This window comes from Hevea brasiliensis, chromosome 2 (assembly GCF_030052815.1).
Source record: "Hevea brasiliensis isolate MT/VB/25A 57/8 chromosome 2, ASM3005281v1, whole genome shotgun sequence".
Classification (NCBI taxonomy): domain Eukaryota; kingdom Viridiplantae; phylum Streptophyta; class Magnoliopsida; order Malpighiales; family Euphorbiaceae; genus Hevea; species Hevea brasiliensis.
The window spans coordinates 98,577,642-98,598,023 of record NC_079494.1 but is presented as its reverse complement, the minus strand read 5'-3'; the positions used below and the strand labels follow the sequence as shown (position 1 = coordinate 98,598,023).

The following is a 20,382-nucleotide window of genomic DNA, read 5'->3' as shown; positions in this document are numbered from 1 at the left end:
CATTACTCTGTGATACCCTCTCTTAGTTTTAGTTTTGTTTTCATCATCTTCATTTCCACTTTCATTTTCCAAGCTCAATCTCAGTCAAACTCGGTTGTTATCATTTCGGTTTGACTGCATTTTAACTTGGTACTCTTCATTCCAAGGCGAACATTAGTCCCCAGGCTATCAGCGCACAGCTCTACTATATTTTGTGACTCCATAGTTAGTTCTATAGATTCGACTCCCTGCAGGTGAGTGTCTATACCGCTGCTTTATCAAGTGCTCATTTTACTTTATGTATTTTCTTTGTTTTCATACTCGTAATTTTCGTTAAGTTTATGTTATGTTAAAAACCCCACGAGGGTGGTTATCCTCTGGAGTTTCCTTTTTGTTCATCCGCACATGTCATTTCCCTTTTTCTTAGCCTTTATTACCTTCAAACGTGGGTGTTTTGGTTCCGAGTAACGTATAGGTAGTTTGGTGAGATGTTGGTAGCTGTATCTTAACACGAAAGTTTCTTCAAAATAATAAAAGTTTGGATAATAAATCAGAGGAGAATTATGAAGTCGAACCACTAGACTAGCTCAGAAGATAACTGGGCATAGTGGGGGATCGAAGTAAGGTCGGGTCCCTGACTAGTGAACAGAAGAGATCGGATATTGCCTGTTAAAAGGTATTGGAAAGGTAATCACATAGGAGATCGGAAAAGAAATTTAGTCTGTATCCCCTACATAGTTGTGAGATACTAACGGATGAAGAGAAGCCCTGTTCGGGCTCTCAGCGTCTTCGGATGTCAGAGCCTCTAGTCTAAGGTCTTTACGATATACGATCGCAACTAAATCTCAGGAGGTCGGGGGAGAGTTCTTACCCGATCCCCACTTAAACGAAAAGAAATCGGAGAAGAGTTCTTATCCGATTCTCAATCTAAATTTTAAATATTAAAAAGAGATTGGAGGAGAGTTCTTATCCGATTCTCAACCCAAATTTTAAATATTAAAAAGAAATCGGAGGAGAGTTCTTATCCGATTCTCAATCCAAATTTTAAATATTAAAAAGAGATCGGAGGAGAGTCCTTATCCGATTCTCAACCCAAATTTTTAAATACTAAAAAGAGATCGGAGGAGAGTTCTTATCCGATTCTCAATCCAAATTTTAAATACTCAAAAGAGGTCGGAGGAGAGTTCTTATCCGATTCTCAGTCAAATTTTAATACGAAGATCGGAGGAGAGTTCTTATCCGAGATTCTTTAAACTTTAAACAAATTATCCCCAGAGATCGAAAGAGACTTTTACCCAGATTCTTTCAAACCCAAATTAAAATAGCACAATATGCAAAGTAACCCTCTAAATAAAATCGCTACGCAACACTAACTCACTAAGGGTCTTCTCATTTACTTATGTATATGGGTAACCCGAACTAGTGAAAAATAAAATATTCCCTTTTATCAAAGGGATTAACGTCTTTATCCTAACCCAGCCCCCCTAACTATCGATTTTAATTTATGAAGAGCATAATATTAAATCTGCTTGCCCTCATAGAGGGACGAGGCGGAGTGCCTAACACCTTCCCCGCCCGTATACGAACCCCGAACATAGAATCTCTGTTTTCAAAGTGGTTTCTTTCTAATTTATTTTCAAATGGTTTCCTTTAATTTCCCTCAAAATTAAAGTGGCGACTCCTCACTCTTTCCCACTTCGGTGAGTGTTCGTCCAGGCGACCGCAAAACACCTTGCGACACCCTCATTGTAATTAAGCAACCTTTTATTGCCATTTGCCACCACAAGCCACATTTGTAAGTATATATTAGATGTTCACTATTTCTTTTTTAATTGAAGTTCATACAAAGACATTTTTTTATTAATTTGTTTTATTTGGAATTTAATTTAAAAATTAACATTTTTGAATACAATTGCAATACCACGAAATTAAAATTGATTAATTTTTGTCTAATTATTTTTAATTTCCAGCTCTTCAACATCTCACTATATAGATGATGTGACTTATATAAATAGATAATATTTCTTTTTTGCACGACCTGCAATGAGAAGACCCAACACAGTCTCTGGCAAATATATATATATATATATATATATATATATATATATGTCATTTTAAAAAAGAAATAGTGAACTTCCAATGCCACAGCTGGTATGGCAATGACTCCAAATGGATAATAAGAATAGACCATCGTTAATGGCGGATCATGTTTTCTTAAGCATTTACAGATATATTAACGTATAAACTCAACAACTAAACAACTCATCAACACCGTACAATCATAATTATTGATGATTAATGCTGAAGAGGGTAACATGCAATTGACTTGCTTTAGACTAAACCAAGACTATAAATCCATCTGCAATTAATTTCCACAGTCTGATCTTTATCCCATGTGAAAAAGTACTCATTACCAAGAAAATTAATGGCCAATATCATACTTCATTGTCTTCTTTTCCTCGTCTTCTTTTGGTCTTCCTTCCGAGCATCCAGTGGAGCCTAAAATGTGGAAAGCTTTGGAGCAAAACCAGACGGCTTGACTGATTCTACACAAGCATATCTGAAGGCCTGGTCGGCTGCTTGTGGGTCGACAGGGCCGCCACTCTGTACGTTCCTAGTGGGAGTTTCTTGGTTAAGCCGATTGTGTTTAATGGTCCATGCAAGAATAAGATATTGTTTTGGATTGATGGGAAGATTTTAGCACCTACAAATTACTGGTCTTTTGGCAGTTCTGGATTTTGGATATTGTTTTATCAGGTTTCCAGGGTTACTATCCATGGTGGCATTAGGGGCTTGCAGGAATGCTGGAAAGGTTTGTCCGCCTGGTGCTAGGGTAAGTCATATTCACTCTCTCACGGTCTCACACAATCAGCATGTGCATTCAGGAATTATATTTTCGTAATTTATGTGAATGTGTGATCAGCACTTATTTTTTTTTAATTAAAAAATTATATATATATATAAGTGGAATGTAAGGATTTTCTTTATTTAATTTTTAATCAAAATTTTATATTTATCAAGTATATTTAAACAGGTCAATTTTGAGTTTATTGTTGAAATGTTCACTGAATTTAGCATTATTTTCTTCAATTTTTGTTGATTGGGTTAATGAACTATCATTATTAGAATAAACTTGTAATTAATTTTGATGAGAAACCTACCAAAACTTTGATATTTGTATCAAAATGATCAAATTACAACAGTTATTGCTGCAGTGTAACTTCAATTAAGCAAGTGTTAAATTTTATGCAGTCCATATCATTTGTGGCGTCAAGAAATGTGGTCGTTAGCCAGATATTTCACATTCCAATAGACCAATGCCGTAATATTCTGCTTGAAAACCTAAAGATTACTGCCCCCATTTTGGGTCCCAATACCGATGGAATCCACATGCAATCTTCTATTGGAATCACCATTACAAACACCACCATGAAGACTGGTGATGATGGCATTTCAATAGGTCCTGGCTCCATGAACGGCAGGATTCAAAGAATTGCCTGTGGCTTCTAATTTGATAGGTTAGATATAACTAATAAAAGAAATATAGACAGGCTTAACCAATTAATATTGTAGCCCATTTAATGAATCGAGTCTAACCCAATCCTAAAAACTTGCTCAAGAGAAAAAAATTGTTCAATTCTTTATATTTAGAACTTTTGTCTTATCGAATATGTGTGACAACACTAATTAATGTGTGTGTTTGTTGGACAGTGTTGGCAGTCTAGCCGAGCATACCCATGAAGATGGCGTCCAAAATGTGACAGTAACATCTGCAGTTTTCATAGGCACTCAAAACGGTGTTAGGATAAAATCATGGGGAAGGCCTAGCTCTGGCTTTGCTAATAATATTGTTTTCCAAAACGTAATAATGAAGAATGCCTATAATCCTATCATCATCGATCAGAAGTACTGCCCCAGTGGCCATGGCTGTCCTAATCAGGTACATATAATTACTTTTCACTTTAATAAAATTTAATAATACAGAACTTGTAAAATTATGGGCTTAAATCACTGCAGTGGGTGAGGAGAATTTGAACATTGTAGGTATTCATTTTTGGCAATTTTTTTGGCAGAATTCAGGTGTGAAGATAAGTGGGGTGACATATAAGAACATAAGAGGAACATCATGAGCGACACAAGTAGCTATGAATTTTGTATGCAGTTCAAGTAATCCATGCACAGGAATAAAATTGCAAGGCATAAAGCTCACATATTTCAATAGAGCTACCGCAACATCATCTTGTGTCAATGCACATGGCACCACTTCTGGATTTGTCCTTCCACCAAGTTGTTTCTGAACGTTAAATTCTTTAATTTAGTTTTATATATATTAATAACACTTCTATTTTGTTAATAATAAAATCCAGAAATTTAATTATTACATTTTTAATTTTAAAATTATTTTTTTTAGTATTTAAAAAATTTTTAAAAGAATTAAGCTTTGCTAAAATTTAAATTTTTAATATTAAAATTGCTTGCAAAGACCATATGAGGAATAAAAGAATGCCCAAAGCGTTGATTCTTCGTGGATCCCTAGAACTAAAATGAATGTTGATGGGTGTTGACTCTTCATGGCTATGGATCAATGATGGATTTCTCTATTCTCTCTCTCTCATTTGAGAAATTTTGAACCACTATGAAAAACTGAAATAACACTTTGGATAATAAGGAATAATTATATTTTTATCTAAATTAACTTTGTATGATTACTTTATTTTTTTATAAAGAAAGTTTCATTTTTATTAATAATTATTTTTAAATAAATAAGTAAAATTTAATTTAAAGATAAAAAATAAATTAAAAATAAAATCATTATAAAAAAAATCAATATATATTAAAAAAAAGTACATTTAGGTATTCTATGGTTCAAGCCTTTTATTAAAAGGGATTGAGATTTTATTCTTTGCACTTATATAAAGCCATTAGCACTTAAGGAACAAAATAATTAATAATTTAAAAAAATGTTAACTAAGTACTCATGTAGTAGAAAAAGTTGATAAGGCATTGACATTAATGCCATGTTAGTACTTTTAATACTTATTTTATTTTGACACTTAAATATAAAAGATTAAAATAAAAATGTCATGTGACTATTCATGTAAAGATTAAGGGTCAAATAGTTATGTTTTTATAAAATTTAAGTGTCAATCAGATATAACTAAAGACGATATGTAGAGTAACATTTTAAATAAAAATTACAGGTCAAATAATGCATTCATCCTACACGAGTATTTGTTAATATTTGAGAAATAAAATAGCATTATTAATAAATTATATTTAAAATTGATAATGTTTTGCATATATTATCCATTCTTGAAAATATGATATAAATACAAATTAAAAGTTAGGACAATAAAGGGAGAGTAGTTCTCCATTGAAATAAAATAGAAATGCCATCTAATTTATTGGCAAAAAATTTAGTTGAAAATTCAGCGAATTGAAATGAAAGGCAAGGGGAAGTACGGCTGAGCAGAATTCGGTTCAAATGAAAAAACCGAATCGAATCGAGTCAATTTGGTTCAATCGATTTAATTTTAAAATTAAATTAGTTTAGTTCGGTTCGGTTTTAGATTATAAAAATTTCGGTTATTTCGATTCGGTTCGGTTTTGAAGAGAAAAAAATCGGTTAAACCGAATCGAACTGAATAGTAATTTATATAGTCAAATCAAACTAAATCAAACTGAATTGATTTTTTATTTGATTTATTTTTATGAAAAATTTATGAATTATATTTAATTTTATATATATTAATTATTTAATTTCATTGATTAATGGTTATTAGGTTCAAACCAAAGTTAAAATTAGACCAAATAACTTGAAAATCAAGTCTAAATTAAAAAATCAATAAAAAAATCAAACCGATCGGTTTAAACCGAACCGAATAGAAATAGAGCGGTTCGGTTCGATTCTATTTTTCACCCACTTCGGTTCGGTTCAGTTTCTAAAATTCATGATTCGATTTTTATAATTTAATTCGATTCGGTTCGGTTCGATTAGGTTTGAACCGAATGCTCACCCCTAAGGGGGAGAGGGAATGTAGAAAAATCATTAGAAATTAGGACATTCTCCACTGTTCATGATTGATGACGAAAGGCAATTGAATCAATAGTTGCCCAAGTGTGGCTCAATAGTTGTCAACCTTTTTTTGCTTCATTTGGGCAGTTGAGAGAGAAACCTCTGTTCCATGTGCAAAGGAAAGGAGTTAGTTGATTACAGTTGAATTTTCTTTTTATTAATTTGACCGAATTCACATTGTAGTTGAGAAGCAATTGACTATTGATGATCATAACCTTTAGTTAACATCGAAGATCCATCCTTTTTTACGTAATTCAGCATGAATTAGGACCATTGGTATGCAAGATAATAAGATGCCTAATTGTTAAATTTCTACACAACACTGCATGGAATTTGACCTTGTTGAAAATAAATATATCAAGGTTTTGTCATATGAAATTATGTTGAAAATAGAATCATGTATTTGGTCCATATTGTTAGCATGATATTCTAAAATATGAAAAGATGGTCAAGAAACACCATATCGTCTTAGCCAGCAAGAATTACCTGAAACAGGGAACCCCAGAAACAGGACATCCTGTAATTTGTGGGTTTTGTATCATTTGAAGACAACTCCAATGTCCCAAGTTCTGTTGTAGGCAAGTATTAAACATATATAACTTCTTATTCAATTTCTCTTATGACCAACATTTATTCCTTTTTTGGTACATAAAAATTTTTTATATATAGAAAGGGTTATCAAAATTTAATTTGAAGCCATTATTTAATATTATAAGTTAGCACTCAATCATATTAACTATTAACTTACAAGATAAACGCTTTTTTTTTTTACATATAAAAAAGTGATTAAAAAATGTATGATCATCTAATAAACGATTTTACAATTCATAATTATAATGGATTCAATTTTAATGTACAAAAAATGTTAGATATAGTAGCAATAATTTTTACTGCCAAATATATAAAATTTATTGTCATTTATAATAGCAAAATATGAATTGCAGCTATAAAATTATGGCCGGAAATATTTACAATAAAATTGTGGTTGCTAAAAAATTATACATAGTTAGTGGCAGTAGTAATTATTGCTACAAAAATTTTTTAATATTTTTTTATGTATCATTAACAATCATTATTTATATTTTTATTATATGTTAACTTTTTAGACAGTAAAATTAATATTATTATAAAATTTTTATCGTTAATTTTACATTTATCTATCGTAGAGAATGATCTTATCAGTAAAAATATGCTCTATTTGATGGCCATTACATTCAATTGGTACACAATATGTTGAGTGGAAATATATTATGTTATTTTTTCGAAAAGTAGAGTGATGTTGGTTAAAATGAAGAGGAATTGCAACTAAATAAAAGGTTCTAAGTCATTTGATTAAGGATTGAGTATCATTATAAAGCTTAGAACAAAAGTATGCGCAGCCTAATTTAAAATGACATGTGGAGGAAAGTTGTATTAGAAGATTTATAACATTTTAATATTGACATGAAGTTGGTCTCAAATAGAGCTAATTGATAAAAATTAATATAGTTTACTTTAACTAATTTATGATTAAATTTTAGTTATTATTATTGTTATATGAACAGCCCAATTGCCTTCCCTTCTAGTAAAGAGGGAAGCAGAAATGAAAAGATGAAACTAAGCAAGAAAAGTCTCTAAAAATGGATTCTACTGATCTTCTGATTTTTAAAGGAAAGAACCTAAAAGAAAAATATAAAAGACAAAAGGCTAACAAGCAAAGCCAGATTTTAAAAAGAAAAACAAAAAGAAAATAGAATTACCTATAATTAGAATAAACATAAGTAATTAATTAAAGCAAATTGGCGTTGCTTGTGGAGCAATGGTTCTAATTAATACACCGTATAATCTGGTTAAAAGCGCAAAATTTCAACGAAGTATATGAAATTGTGGCGTCCATGATCATCGCAGGATCTTATGTTGGCCTTGGCACCTGGAGTAGTTAATTAGCAGTTAATCAAAAGTAAGCTTGCTTTGTGAGATAGTGTTTGATGATGATGTTGACTTATATTCAGCTATACTGTTATGATTACATGGTCACATTTTGCTGATATATGGATTATCAAAAGATAAACATGTTCATTAGCATGCGAAAGATTAATTAGGATTGTAATTAGCTAGCTTCCATATAGTAATTAACAAAGTTTGACTCGCTTAGCCAATTGTTAATTGGTCAGAAAGATGAATTCATGGCAATATTTACGGTTGATATGACTTAATTACTCTTGACTGCTGAATTTTGTGGCCAAATGACAAATCGTGTTTTGCATATGGGACTTCATAAAACATTTGAAGCCCCTCAAATCTTGCCTTAAACCTCTGCAAGCAAACCTCTTCATTCTTTATTGTATGGATGGGGCTAATCCTCCGTAGACAAGATTGGTATTCAGAAAAAACCTTCTATTAAGAATGATATTAGGATTTAAATCCCTAACCATACATATATGTATGTCCTATCTTTGTATTTCAAGTAATTTTTAATTTATTTTTTTAATATGAGAGTGAATCTTATCCTTATGTAAAAGAAAAAATATGCATTTTTAGGAGCATTAAAGAAAATCTCTAGAAATATCAATATATATTAACAATGGCAAATACAGAAATTTTTGTTTTTGGGTTAACATAAAAAATAAATAATATAATATTATAAAAAATAAATAATATAATATAATATCTTATAATTAAATACAATGAAATTTAATACCCCGAAAATTATATAAAAATGATATTATATTAATACTATTGTATAAGTAACTAAATTTTATTTATCACGTGTATAATTATATTATGTTGTTTAAAATTTTAAAAATAAATAAAATTTTGATTGCACAACATTCTTTTCTGTCTCAATTAATTTAAAATTTTAAATGAAAAATGTTAAATAATTTTAAATTTATGAGTAATGAATATGTACAAATATGTATATATAGAAAAGAATATTTTTTAAAAAAATCAACAATTGACCCCATTTTGTGAAATACATGGGCGAATATGAATATTATAATGATGAAAAGGAGCGTGTGCTTTTCAGAATTTTTAGCTAGGGCAGGTTGACTAGAAATAAAAGGGGTAGTTAAAACCGTTATATCCACATGGGTGGACAGTTTAGATATGAGCATTATGACAATAATAAGCAGTTAGATGGAAGAAAATTGAAACAAAAGCTGAAGAAAGCAAAGCGCATACGGACTATCGCTTTTTTATGTGCACAAATGCAGGCCCATAATTGTCGGAAATACGTAGACCCGCCGATTTCTTCTCCGTTTTCTACTCCACCTGTCACGTTCCCAGCCATATGATATCCCCTTCATTTTCATAATTGCCCTTTCATTTTTTTTAACAGGGATTTTTATTATCATTATTATTACAGGGAAATATTAAGAGTTAAAATTAATTAACAACATCAATCTAAATTAGTTTAATAATAAAAATTAGAATATTTAAAATTAATTATTACATTTAGGATCTGTTTAGTTTAATTATTGAATATAACTGATAACTTAGATGATAGCTGATGAGAGCTTATTTATGTTAAATGTTTGATAAAATTATATTTAACAGGTACTGTTGATATTTGAAATGACTAATAAGAATATATATTATATAATTTATTTTATTATAAAAATAAATATAAAATTATAAATTTATTATATTATATTATTTATTTTATTATTAAATTAAATATATAGTTATAAATTAATATATTATACTATTTATTTTATTATTAAATTAAATATATAATTATTAAATTAATATATTATACTATTTATTTTATTATTGAAATAAGAAAATAATTAAATTTTCAAAAAATAATTAAGTAACTTTAAAAATATAGATAAAATAATAAAATAATTATTATTGTTGAATTAATTTAAGTCTTTAAATATTAATAAATATTTTATATTTTATGTTATTAATAAAAAAATATTTTAACAAAGTTGAAATGCGTTAATTAAAATATTAAAATTATAAATGAAAAATATAAAAGTATTAGTAATATTAATTTTTGAGTTAAGTTAAAAAGGATAATATGGTCAAAATAAAAAATAAAATCAAATCTGTTATTAGCTGATGAGAAACAGCTCTAACAATAGAGTTGATACAAATTGCAGCTAATATATACCATATCAGCCATCCATCAGCTATCAGCTTTATTTTTTAAAATTTACCAAATACTTTAGTTCACATGTTGGATATCTATCAGCTATCAGGTGAACCAGTCACCCTCTTATTAAATCAAACAACTTTCAAAGTCTGATTAATGTTTTATTTAACAAAATATTACAAAATTTACAAGAAAATAAAATATATATCATTGCTTAAATCTGATATATTATGAACTTAAGATGTTAAATTTAAAGCGGATTATATCTGTTAAATATATAAATTTTATATAATTATATTTTAAATTTATAATAAATTAAATTTAGATAAAATTATTCAAAAGCAAATTTTATAAGCACTATAAATTTACTCACGGCTATCTGCACATATCGAATGAGGAAAATGTAGATGAACATGAATATTCTTGGCTTTGGTTATATCACATGATAATCAGGAAAACTAAAGATTTCCCTTCAACGAAATTAATTTGCCGAAGAATGAATATTCTTGGCTTTGGTCATATCAAATTGATGGCGCTTCATTTTTTTCTTTTTCTTCCTCAATTTTCTTTGTTTTTCAACTCAATTTTCTTTGTTAATGTGGGCGGGCTCCTTCCTTACTTGACTAAAATGATAAAAACAGAAGAATGTGATAAAAGCAAAAAAAGAAATTACTATTAATTTTCAGTCAAAAAAATAAAAAAGAAACGTAAAAATCCTTCCTAAGATTCTATTCAAAATCCTATATAAACTCGTCAGGCAGTTTCAACTTCCCCACACAAACTCTCCATATCACGCTCTTTCTATCTCTCTTCCTCTCAAATATTCTTATCAACCAAACAAGAAATGGCACACACACTGAGCTTTCTTGCTTTTACACTTGCTTTCATTTTATTTGCTTCATCAACTCCTGCTATTATTGCAGAGCCTGCACAATATAGTGTGCAGAGTTATGGTGCCAAGCCCGATGGAACAACTGACTCAACCAAGGCCTTTCTTGCTGCATGGGACCAGGTCTGTCGGTCTACGGCACCTGCCTCTCTATACGTGCCTTCAGGGAAGTTTTCTCTAGGCAAAGTGACCTTTCAGGGCCCCTGCAAGAACAGTGCCATTGTAGTTACTATCGATGGTACCCTTGTGGCTCCGTCGGATTATTCGTCTATTGGTGATGAAAAAAACTGGCTAATGTTTGAGCATGTTGATGGGGTTACCGTTTCCGGTGGTATACTGGACGGTCAAGGCACTGGCTTGTGGTCATGCAAAGCCTCCGACAAGAGTTGCCCCGAAGGAGCAACGGTAAGCTCTAGAGTTCTAAACACATAAACTCATAATTCTGGGAAAAAAATGCAGGACCATTTAGCCAAAACTCATTGGTGACTTATGAAGAGAAGTAGTTATCTAAAACATGTTAATATTCTTGTTTTGTATGCGCAGTCAATAGAATTTTCCAATTCCAATAATGTTGAAATCAATGGATTAGCATCACAAGATAGCCAGAAGTTTCACATTGTCATCAACGGCTGCCAGAATGTGAAAGTACAAAATGTGAGAGTCTCTGCCCCTGGCGATAGCCCGAACACTGATGGTATTCATGTTGAATCATCAACTGGTGTCACAATCTTGAATTCCAAGATTGGTACAGGTGATGATTGTGTATCAATTGGCCCTGGCACCACTAATTTATGGGCTGAAAATGTTGCTTGCGGACCTGGCCATGGAATCAGGTAAAGAAAATTGTTACTTATTTCACAAATGACCATGTATTCTTTACATGTTTTCGTGCAATACGGTACTGAAATTTTATTGCAAAACAAAAAAAAAAAATGTGATTGTTCCAGTATTGGAAGTTTAGGCAAGAAACTTGAAGAAGATGGAGTGCAAAATGTAACTGTTAAGACTACTACTTTTACCGGCACTGAAAATGGTGTGAGGATTAAAACTTGGGGCAGACCCAGCAATGGTTTTGCTAGGAACATTCTTTTCCAACATGCTGTTATGACCAATGTTCAAAACCCAATTTTGATTGATCAAAATTATTGTCCTGGCGACAAAAATTGTCCTAACCAGGTAAGATCTGATACTCTACAAATCAATTAAATTATTTTATATGTTGAATTCAAAATCAATCAATCTACTTGTTGATATTGGACAGGAATCGGGAGTTAAAATTAGCGACGTGACATACCAAGACATCCATGGATCATCAGCAACGGAAGTGGCAGTGAAATTGGATTGTAGCACCAAGTATCCATGCACTGGAATTGACTTGGAGGATGTGAAACTGACTTACAATAATCGGCCAGCTGAAGCTTCCTGTACCAATGCCGCTGGGAGAGTTTCTGGTTTTGCTGAGGCCTCGAGCTGTCTGTAGAAGGGGCAATGTCTGGTTTCAGGATTTTGAATAATAACAATGTTAGGAGTAAGAAAACTAGTTCATGGAGTCCTTTGAGCTTGGTCATTGGTTGATTAAAAATGGATTTATTGCCCGGGCCTGTGGCTTTTAGGCCCAATTTAGCTTGGTTGGAGCGCCCGGCCCTGCAATTATCCCTTGTTTCTACCTATGTTGTCAACTTTTGAGAAGTATATTTTATGCTATTATTATATAGTCTTAATTCTCCACTTAATTCTAAAATTTTTTATCAATTTTTTTAATAAATAGTCTCATGATATTAAATAATTAATTAAGAAATTTACCGTTAAGTAATAAAATTCATTTCAAAGAATATTAAAGTACAAGGATATCGCAGATTAAGCCTATGAGAGAAAATTAAAAATATCCATAAATTAAATAAATTAAGTGTCAAATTTCTGTGTAGAAACTTCTAAAAAGAGTTATTTATTGTTGGAGTTTTTAATTAATGGCATAGAATTATTATTTATGCATCGATCACTTTGCAAACATAGTAAAATTTAAAGAAAATTTTTTTAATTTACACCATTTACTCCGATTCAAGTTGTAAATATAACATTTATCACAGAGAAAGAATCAAGTAAATTATATAATAAAAACACATCTCAACATCTTGCTAATTAGTTAATAAGATGAAAGCTTAATAAAATAAAAAAACTCATTACTTGGAATTCCCATATCTTGAATAATTCAATTCATAATGAAATAAATTCACACAAGAATTTCTTAATCCCATCATCTACTTGGATCATGCCTTAATAAATTTGATATAATCGAGGTTTTGGGCAGGCATTTCGAAGTAAAGATGATTGCCTTGACCCGGAATATATATATACACATTAAACATTGATTTAGAAAGTTTTTACTTATGTAATATATAATTATTTGTGAACATGTTTATAAATTGCTGTTATTACATTGACAATGTGACTTTAACCTAATTACAATGCTGAAACTAAAATTTTAAAGGTGTTTATTTATTTTTTATTAGTTATTTTGACACAATTTAATTTGTTGCAATTATCTTCAATGCAATGACAATTTTCCATTCTATATATTCTCTAATTATGATAAAAAAAAATTATTGTATTATACTCATAAATTATTATTATTGTAGTTTTGCATTATGGATCTTATGTTATATATATGTGGCTGAGCTTGAGCTCAAATATCTAATCTTAACATCCAAAATTTGAGGAAAAGAAATCTAAAAGTAATGCACAATTTTATATTTTATTGCTTTTTTTTAGTCATCTAAATCTCATATCATTAGAGATCAACAACAAAGATAGACCAGATTGGGTGTATTTAAAAAGTCTAAAAATGAAAGAACTTTAAATTCTCTCGAGGGCGGTGGAGTCTAGCTTTCCTCTTAAGTGACGACTCTTTACTCCTGCTAGGGTTGCCTCAATTTTTTGACAAGAATAATGTTTATTTGAGGTTTCTCTTTATTCCTTTGACATTGGGATATTTTGTTTGTTTCTGTAGTGTTGTGTCATTTTCTTTTTGGGAGATTATGACTATTGAACTAAAAAACTTGTACGCTAAGTTACTATTGGCCTGGTGGGTCAACATCTTGCCTAGATCTCTTTAGCCTATAGCGCTTGAGCTGCTACTCTATAAAAGTTGAAGTTGCACCTCTGATAATAACTTAAGCTTTTAGCACGATGGTAAGCACCCGATCTGACAATTAGTATCAGAGTTTAGGTCATGGGTTCAAATTCCTAGCAAGTGCTAAAGGAGATTATTGGCTAGGCAGGCTAGCATATTACTCAAATCCCTTTGATCTATGGTGCTTGAGCTGCTATGTTATAAAGAGTTGGAGTTGCACCTCTGCTAACATCTTAAGTTTTTGGCATGGTGGTAAGTGCTCGATCCCATAATTTTGTTAAGCAGAAAAGAAGGTTGAGGTTGTGTCAGTTATTGCTAGTGATGGAGAGTCTCAGGATCATTCCCAACATTGTTTGGTGGGTTGGATTTTGTCTAATAAGCTAGTGAGTATTTCTAGCCTCTCTCAAGCGATGGATGGAGTGTGAAAGTTAAGGCAAAATTTTAAGATCAATGCTTTCCCGAAGGGTCGATTTATTTATGAGATTGATAGAATTATGGATCGAGATAAAGTTTTAAGGGAGGCACTATGGCACTATAACAAGCATGTGCTTCTTTTGAAAGAGGTGGATGGGTTGAAATAATTGTCTAAAATCTCCTTGGACTTATGCTCTTTTTAGGTGCATTAGTGTAATCTGCCTTTTAAGTGTCAAGATAAGACCATAGTGAGACGTATGATGGGGCAGATTAGTTGGGTTTTGGAGGTTAATGAGAAGGACTTACAGTCATAAGGGAACGTGGCTTGGGTAAAGGTTGATATTGATGTGAATAAGCCATTGAAGAAAGGTGTGATTATTTTGTAGTGTCAGGGTTCTTTAATGTGGGTCAATTTTCAGTTTGAAAGGCTCTAAAACTTATGTTATAGCTATGGCTTGCTTGATCATATTACTGATGAATGTAAGAAGAAGGCAGTGCATTCAGGTGAGGAAGGTTTTTTGTATGGTCCTGGCCTATATGCTTTACCATTATGGAAGCGCTACATTTTGCAATTTGGAAGGGCTCATTCAAATGCTGGAACAACTATTAGTGCCCATTCTACTTTGAGTGAGTCGGCTAGACATAAAGTGCATTTTCTTAGCATAAGAGTGGACTGGGAAGGAATTAGTAGAGTGGTGCTAGTTAAGGTTGTGTCAGAATCTATGCCTATGCAATCAATTCCTATCCAGAATGTTGTGAATGAAATGCATATAGTGGATGTACCTAAAACTATTTAGCCAAGGTTAGTGCGTCGATGGTGGGTCAGAATTTAATATTAGTGTTGCGACTCATGTTCTTGAATGGGAACAAGATGTAGGGGCAAAACAAAAAAGGTGCATGTTGCTACAGGTGTGAGTCATGCTATAGTTGCTCAGTAAGGTCAAGTAGGGGCTCTTTAATAATTTTGACATTGGAAGCGTAGAGGGTCGAACAGGGATACTTCTGGTTCAATTGTGCTTACTGATGTACAGGAAATGTCCCGCAAGCATAAAGAATGCGTGGATGTTGACTTGGTGATTGAATTTTCTACAAAGTTGTTGACTATGGATGTTTGGTCTCCTTTAGATTTTGAGTAGGCGGTGTTTGCTCTGCCACAGCTAAGAGCCATGAGGACCCTTAGTTGGAACCTCCAGGGGCTGGGTAACCCTTGTATGGTTCGAGCATTGCGTTAGGCAGTACATTACTCAATATCATCTTTTAGAATCACATATCTTAAAGCAAATAAGATATTTGTTACTAATAACTATCATTTGAGGCAAAATTTTATTAGTCTTTAAATATTATATTATTTATTTCTAATGACTCATTTTTTGAGATAAAAGCTTATTAGTCTTTAAATGTTATATTATTTATTTCTAATAATTAATTTTTTTGAGGCAAAAACTTATTAGTCTCTAAACATATAATTATTTGTTTGTAGTAATTAATTTTTTTGGGGCAAAACTTTTTAGTTTCTAAATATTATATTATTTGTTTCTAATAGTTAATTTCTTAAGGTAAAATTATTAGTCTCTAAATATTATATTATTTGTTTCTAATTCATTAAGATTAACTTTATTTATATAAGAAGTTTTAAGGTTTTTTTAATTTATCATTAAAAAATTCACTTTTTTCATATTAAAAAATATTTAATAACTAATTAAACTGTATATATGTATATGAATAAATTATATAAGGTGTGTTAAGTATGCAAAGATTATATATAGTTAAATAAAAAATGATTTTTAAAATTGAACATGTAAATACATACACATATGTACTTATATTGTATTATGTTTGTATATATTAAAATAATGAAATTATATTTTTCTTTTAATTTATATAATTTTCAATCAAAATATTGTTATTAATCATTGAGCTAACAAGTGTTAGTAATTTCTTAAGAAAACAAACTAAAAAATTTGATTAAAAAAAAACTTTTACCATTAAACTACAAATATTTTAATGATTTGAATTTATTAATTACGCATATATTAATATATTTATTTTTTAATTATTTTTTTTAATTAAACTTGTACTTAAATATATATAATTACTATAATAAATATAATAAAATTTGATTATATAATATAATATATTATTAATTCTTTATAATAGTAAAGTATTTATATGATGAATTGAAAATTTAAATTCCAAATTATCAATTAAGAATAATTGTAAAAAAAAAAAAGAGCAAAGTCCCACATTGTTTTTTCAAGGACTTGAGAGGTGATATTTTCCTATAAAAAGCAATCCTCCTCCCTTAATAATTAATAATATGAAGAAATTAATATATAATGACAATATAATTTATTTTTAAAAAATATTATTAGAGACAAATTTATTTGATTCTAAAAGTAAATTTAGAAATTTTAGTATAGACAATTAAAGTCAATTTAATTTGTCTTTAAAAATAGATTTAGGGGTAAATAACATAGTTTGTTAAAATAGAAAGGAAGACAATTTTTTTTGTCTCTATAAATTATTATTATAGACAAATATATTTGTCTTTGAAGGTTAAATTAGAATCCAATATATATTTGTCTCAATATCTGTCTCTAATTACATTTAGAGACAATAGTAAATGAGACAAATAATTATTTGTCTTTAAAAATATGTAGAGACAAATAAATAGCTTTTTGAGTGAAAAGTTTTAGTTTTAATATAATAATTTTGCTGTAGTGGTGCAAAGTCATTACCCAAATGTAATGACCTAACTAGGAGGCCGTTACTGATGCTAGGAAATGGGTTAGCTTAAGGCTACTGAAACCTGTAGCAAGCCTAAAAACACATCAAAACATTACTTTATTCCACATAAATCAAAACCCAATAAACTCATAAGCAATTATAGTTTAGCATTTTTCATCATAGCATAAAATATTTCTTTTTTAAAATGGCTCAGAATTTTAAACCTTTTCATAACATTCATAAAACACTAAAGTGTAATTCATCGATTCATTAATAATTATCAAAGAGTGTTTAGAGATTAAGGTAAACATCCAAACCATGTTGTTTTTGCATATTTCATACTATATATACACTAAAAACTAAGCACGGTATCTAACCATTACAGTTACATGTCCACTATTAAATCTTAGAACATAAATAAACAAGTTGCTATACTTTCGTTTCTTGCTATCCTTTCTTATAGATACCTTTAATCTTGCAACAGTTCACCTGAGGTTAAGAGAAAGGTAAGCTTCAGGAAGTTTAGTGAGTAAACGAACCGATTTCCATTTGTCGTATGATTCAATTCATACATATGCAATGCATTAGTCAAATGATTTTGCACAATACAAACAATTCACATAAGATAGATTTGTTACCAATGATTTCCCATAACCAATTTGCCCAGCTCATAAGATGCTTCTCAGGACTTTCTCTTAATGCATAACATAATCAATGTGCCTAGCTCATAAAGAAGCTCTTCAGATCTTCTTCTATCATAAATAGTGAGCCAGGGGCTTGTTAGGCCTTACCTGGTCTTGTCACATCATATCATGCATGATCATAATATATCCATAGCATAGGAAAAATTAGTGGGTCATTCAACATCTATTGAGCATCAATAATTATCGATGCAGTAATGTAATATATTCGTATTCTAGATACATATAACCTAATTATATCATGAAATAATGCATGTGAATGGTCATGAATTCAATTACAATTAATTAAAAAGGTTATCATTTATTAGAGTTAGTGTTACTCACCTCTTGTAGCCTATCAACACCAAAAACACGAATGGTAGCCATTCCTTAACTGTAGTTTTATGGGTCTTTCAAGTCTGATCCTATAAAAGATGGACCCTAATGAGTTATCCAAATCTCTAAAACTTTATACATACATCATAGCATCAATTCTACGTCATATGGGGTCTAAAAAAAGTTTTGAAGCCATACAAAAAAAAAAAGGAAAATAAAGTACGCAGAAGTAACTTCGGCTACCAAAGTCCTAAACCTTAAATACCTTTAGTGGGCAGTAGCTGCTTCGGCTGCTGAAGTGGGGAAGTTCATTTGCTAAAGTCCTGAACTTCAAAAATCATCAAGAAACAGTATCTACTCTGGCTACCAAAATAATAGTTTTTGGCAACTAAACTTGGGAATTTTCAGAATTCCTAATCAATTCTGCAGCATCTCCTCATCACCAAAACAAAAACAATAGATGCTCAAAGCTCCAAAAACTCAATTTAAACATATAATTAGGCCATGAACTAATCAACTAGCTCTTTTAACCTTAAAATATCAACATGCATCATAAGGATCCAAAGACCCATAACCATTCTAAAACCATCAACTAGTTTCTAAACAAAAGAAACTCAATCTAAAAGGATAAAACTTTTATTCACACATTTGTCTAATTCTAATACTAAAACCAACTTTAAGAAGCCTCAAAAGATAACATGCATCAACTAAAAGCATTTTAATCTTGTTACATGCATGAAATCATTTTCAAAGACCCATTTCCTTTAAAAAGTTAAACGTTATACTATACTTTGTTCAAACATGAGAAATCAAGAAATCAGTAGGAGATTAACCTCCCATGCAAGAGAAATTTGCTTACCTTTTTGAAGCTCTAACTCTTAAACCTTGATTTTAACTAAAAGGTTTCCTTTGGAAAAAGAAATCGTATAAACTTTGTCAAAATCTACTCAAGAAGAGCAATCACATAAGAGAATTGAAGCTTGGAGTGTCACTGCACCTAAATAGAGAAAATTGGAGGATTTTACCTAACTTTTATCCATCTAGGCCCATATATACCCTTGATACCTGAAGCACTTTAGACAGCCAGAATAAGGGCTTTCGATAGCTAAAAATTCTTCTTTCTTCATTTTCAATTTTAACTCCAAAGCCTCAATTTCTCAACCTAAACACTCATAATACACTCAAAATCTTCACACTTTGCCCACCATCTATGAATCCCTATGTTTCACTAGAAATTCCCACTAAGGGCAAAAATTTCGGCATCAGAAAGTGGTGGATGCTACATTAAAAATCATTTTTCTCATGGAGATGAAGATGTATAAGTATGCTTTTAATGGGTTACGCCATCCCTTTAGTAGTGTGTATGTGTATATATATATATATATATATATATATATATATATATATATATATATATATATTTATTATGGATTGTGTGGGTTGTTCTGGTGATTTTGTTTGCTTTGGAGAAAGGATTATGACTTGACTATGATTGGTTATTCTAATCACCATGTGGAATTTCTTATTGATAAGGGTAGGTTAATGAGTGGAAGGGCTTGGTATTTATGTTTGGCTTGAAGCCAAACATAAAGAGTTGACTTGGGATCTCTTATGCAAAATCAAAACTCATTCGAATCTTTGTTTCTTTTATAAGAGATTTTAAGGAGATTTTGTTTCAACATGTGAAAGGAGGTAGGGTTTATATAATTTAAAATATGATAGATTCTTTTTGCTCCATAGTGTAGGATTGTTCAATATTAATGATATGGGTTTTTATGGTTATGATTTTACATGGGGCAATTGTAGAATAGGGGGTGATAAAGTTCAGGAAAGGTTGGATCAGTTCTTTGTTAATAATGATAGGTTGGACCAGCTCTTTGTTTAGGTTAAACATCTTCCTAGAGTAACATCAGACCATCGCCCTATTTTGTTGGATTCTCTAGGTTTTTATAAGAGGCAGAGATTGGGTAGGAGACCTTTCAAATTTGAGACAATATGGGCGAAGGATAGGAGGTGTGAGGATGTGATTCAGGAAGGATGGAAATTAGGTTGGACGGTAATAATAGGGTC

At 30.6% G+C, this 20,382-nt stretch overlaps 1 protein-coding gene and 1 pseudogene across 1 annotated transcript; both read left to right on the top strand.

Annotated features, from left to right (window-relative positions):
- The first annotated feature begins 2,404 nt into the window (after positions 1-2,404).
- Positions 2,405-4,277, top strand: LOC110671121 (polygalacturonase-like; annotated as a pseudogene).
- A 6,652-nt stretch (positions 4,278-10,929) lies between these two features.
- Positions 10,930-12,739, top strand: LOC110671105 (polygalacturonase). Its single transcript, XM_058129880.1, has 4 exons — positions 10,930-11,430; positions 11,569-11,858; positions 11,973-12,201; positions 12,287-12,739. The coding sequence occupies exons 1-4, from the start codon at positions 10,981-10,983 to the stop codon at positions 12,503-12,505; spliced, it is 1,188 nt and encodes a 395-aa protein (XP_057985863.1). The 5' UTR covers positions 10,930-10,980; the 3' UTR covers positions 12,506-12,739.
- The last annotated feature ends 7,643 nt before the right edge of the window (positions 12,740-20,382 follow it).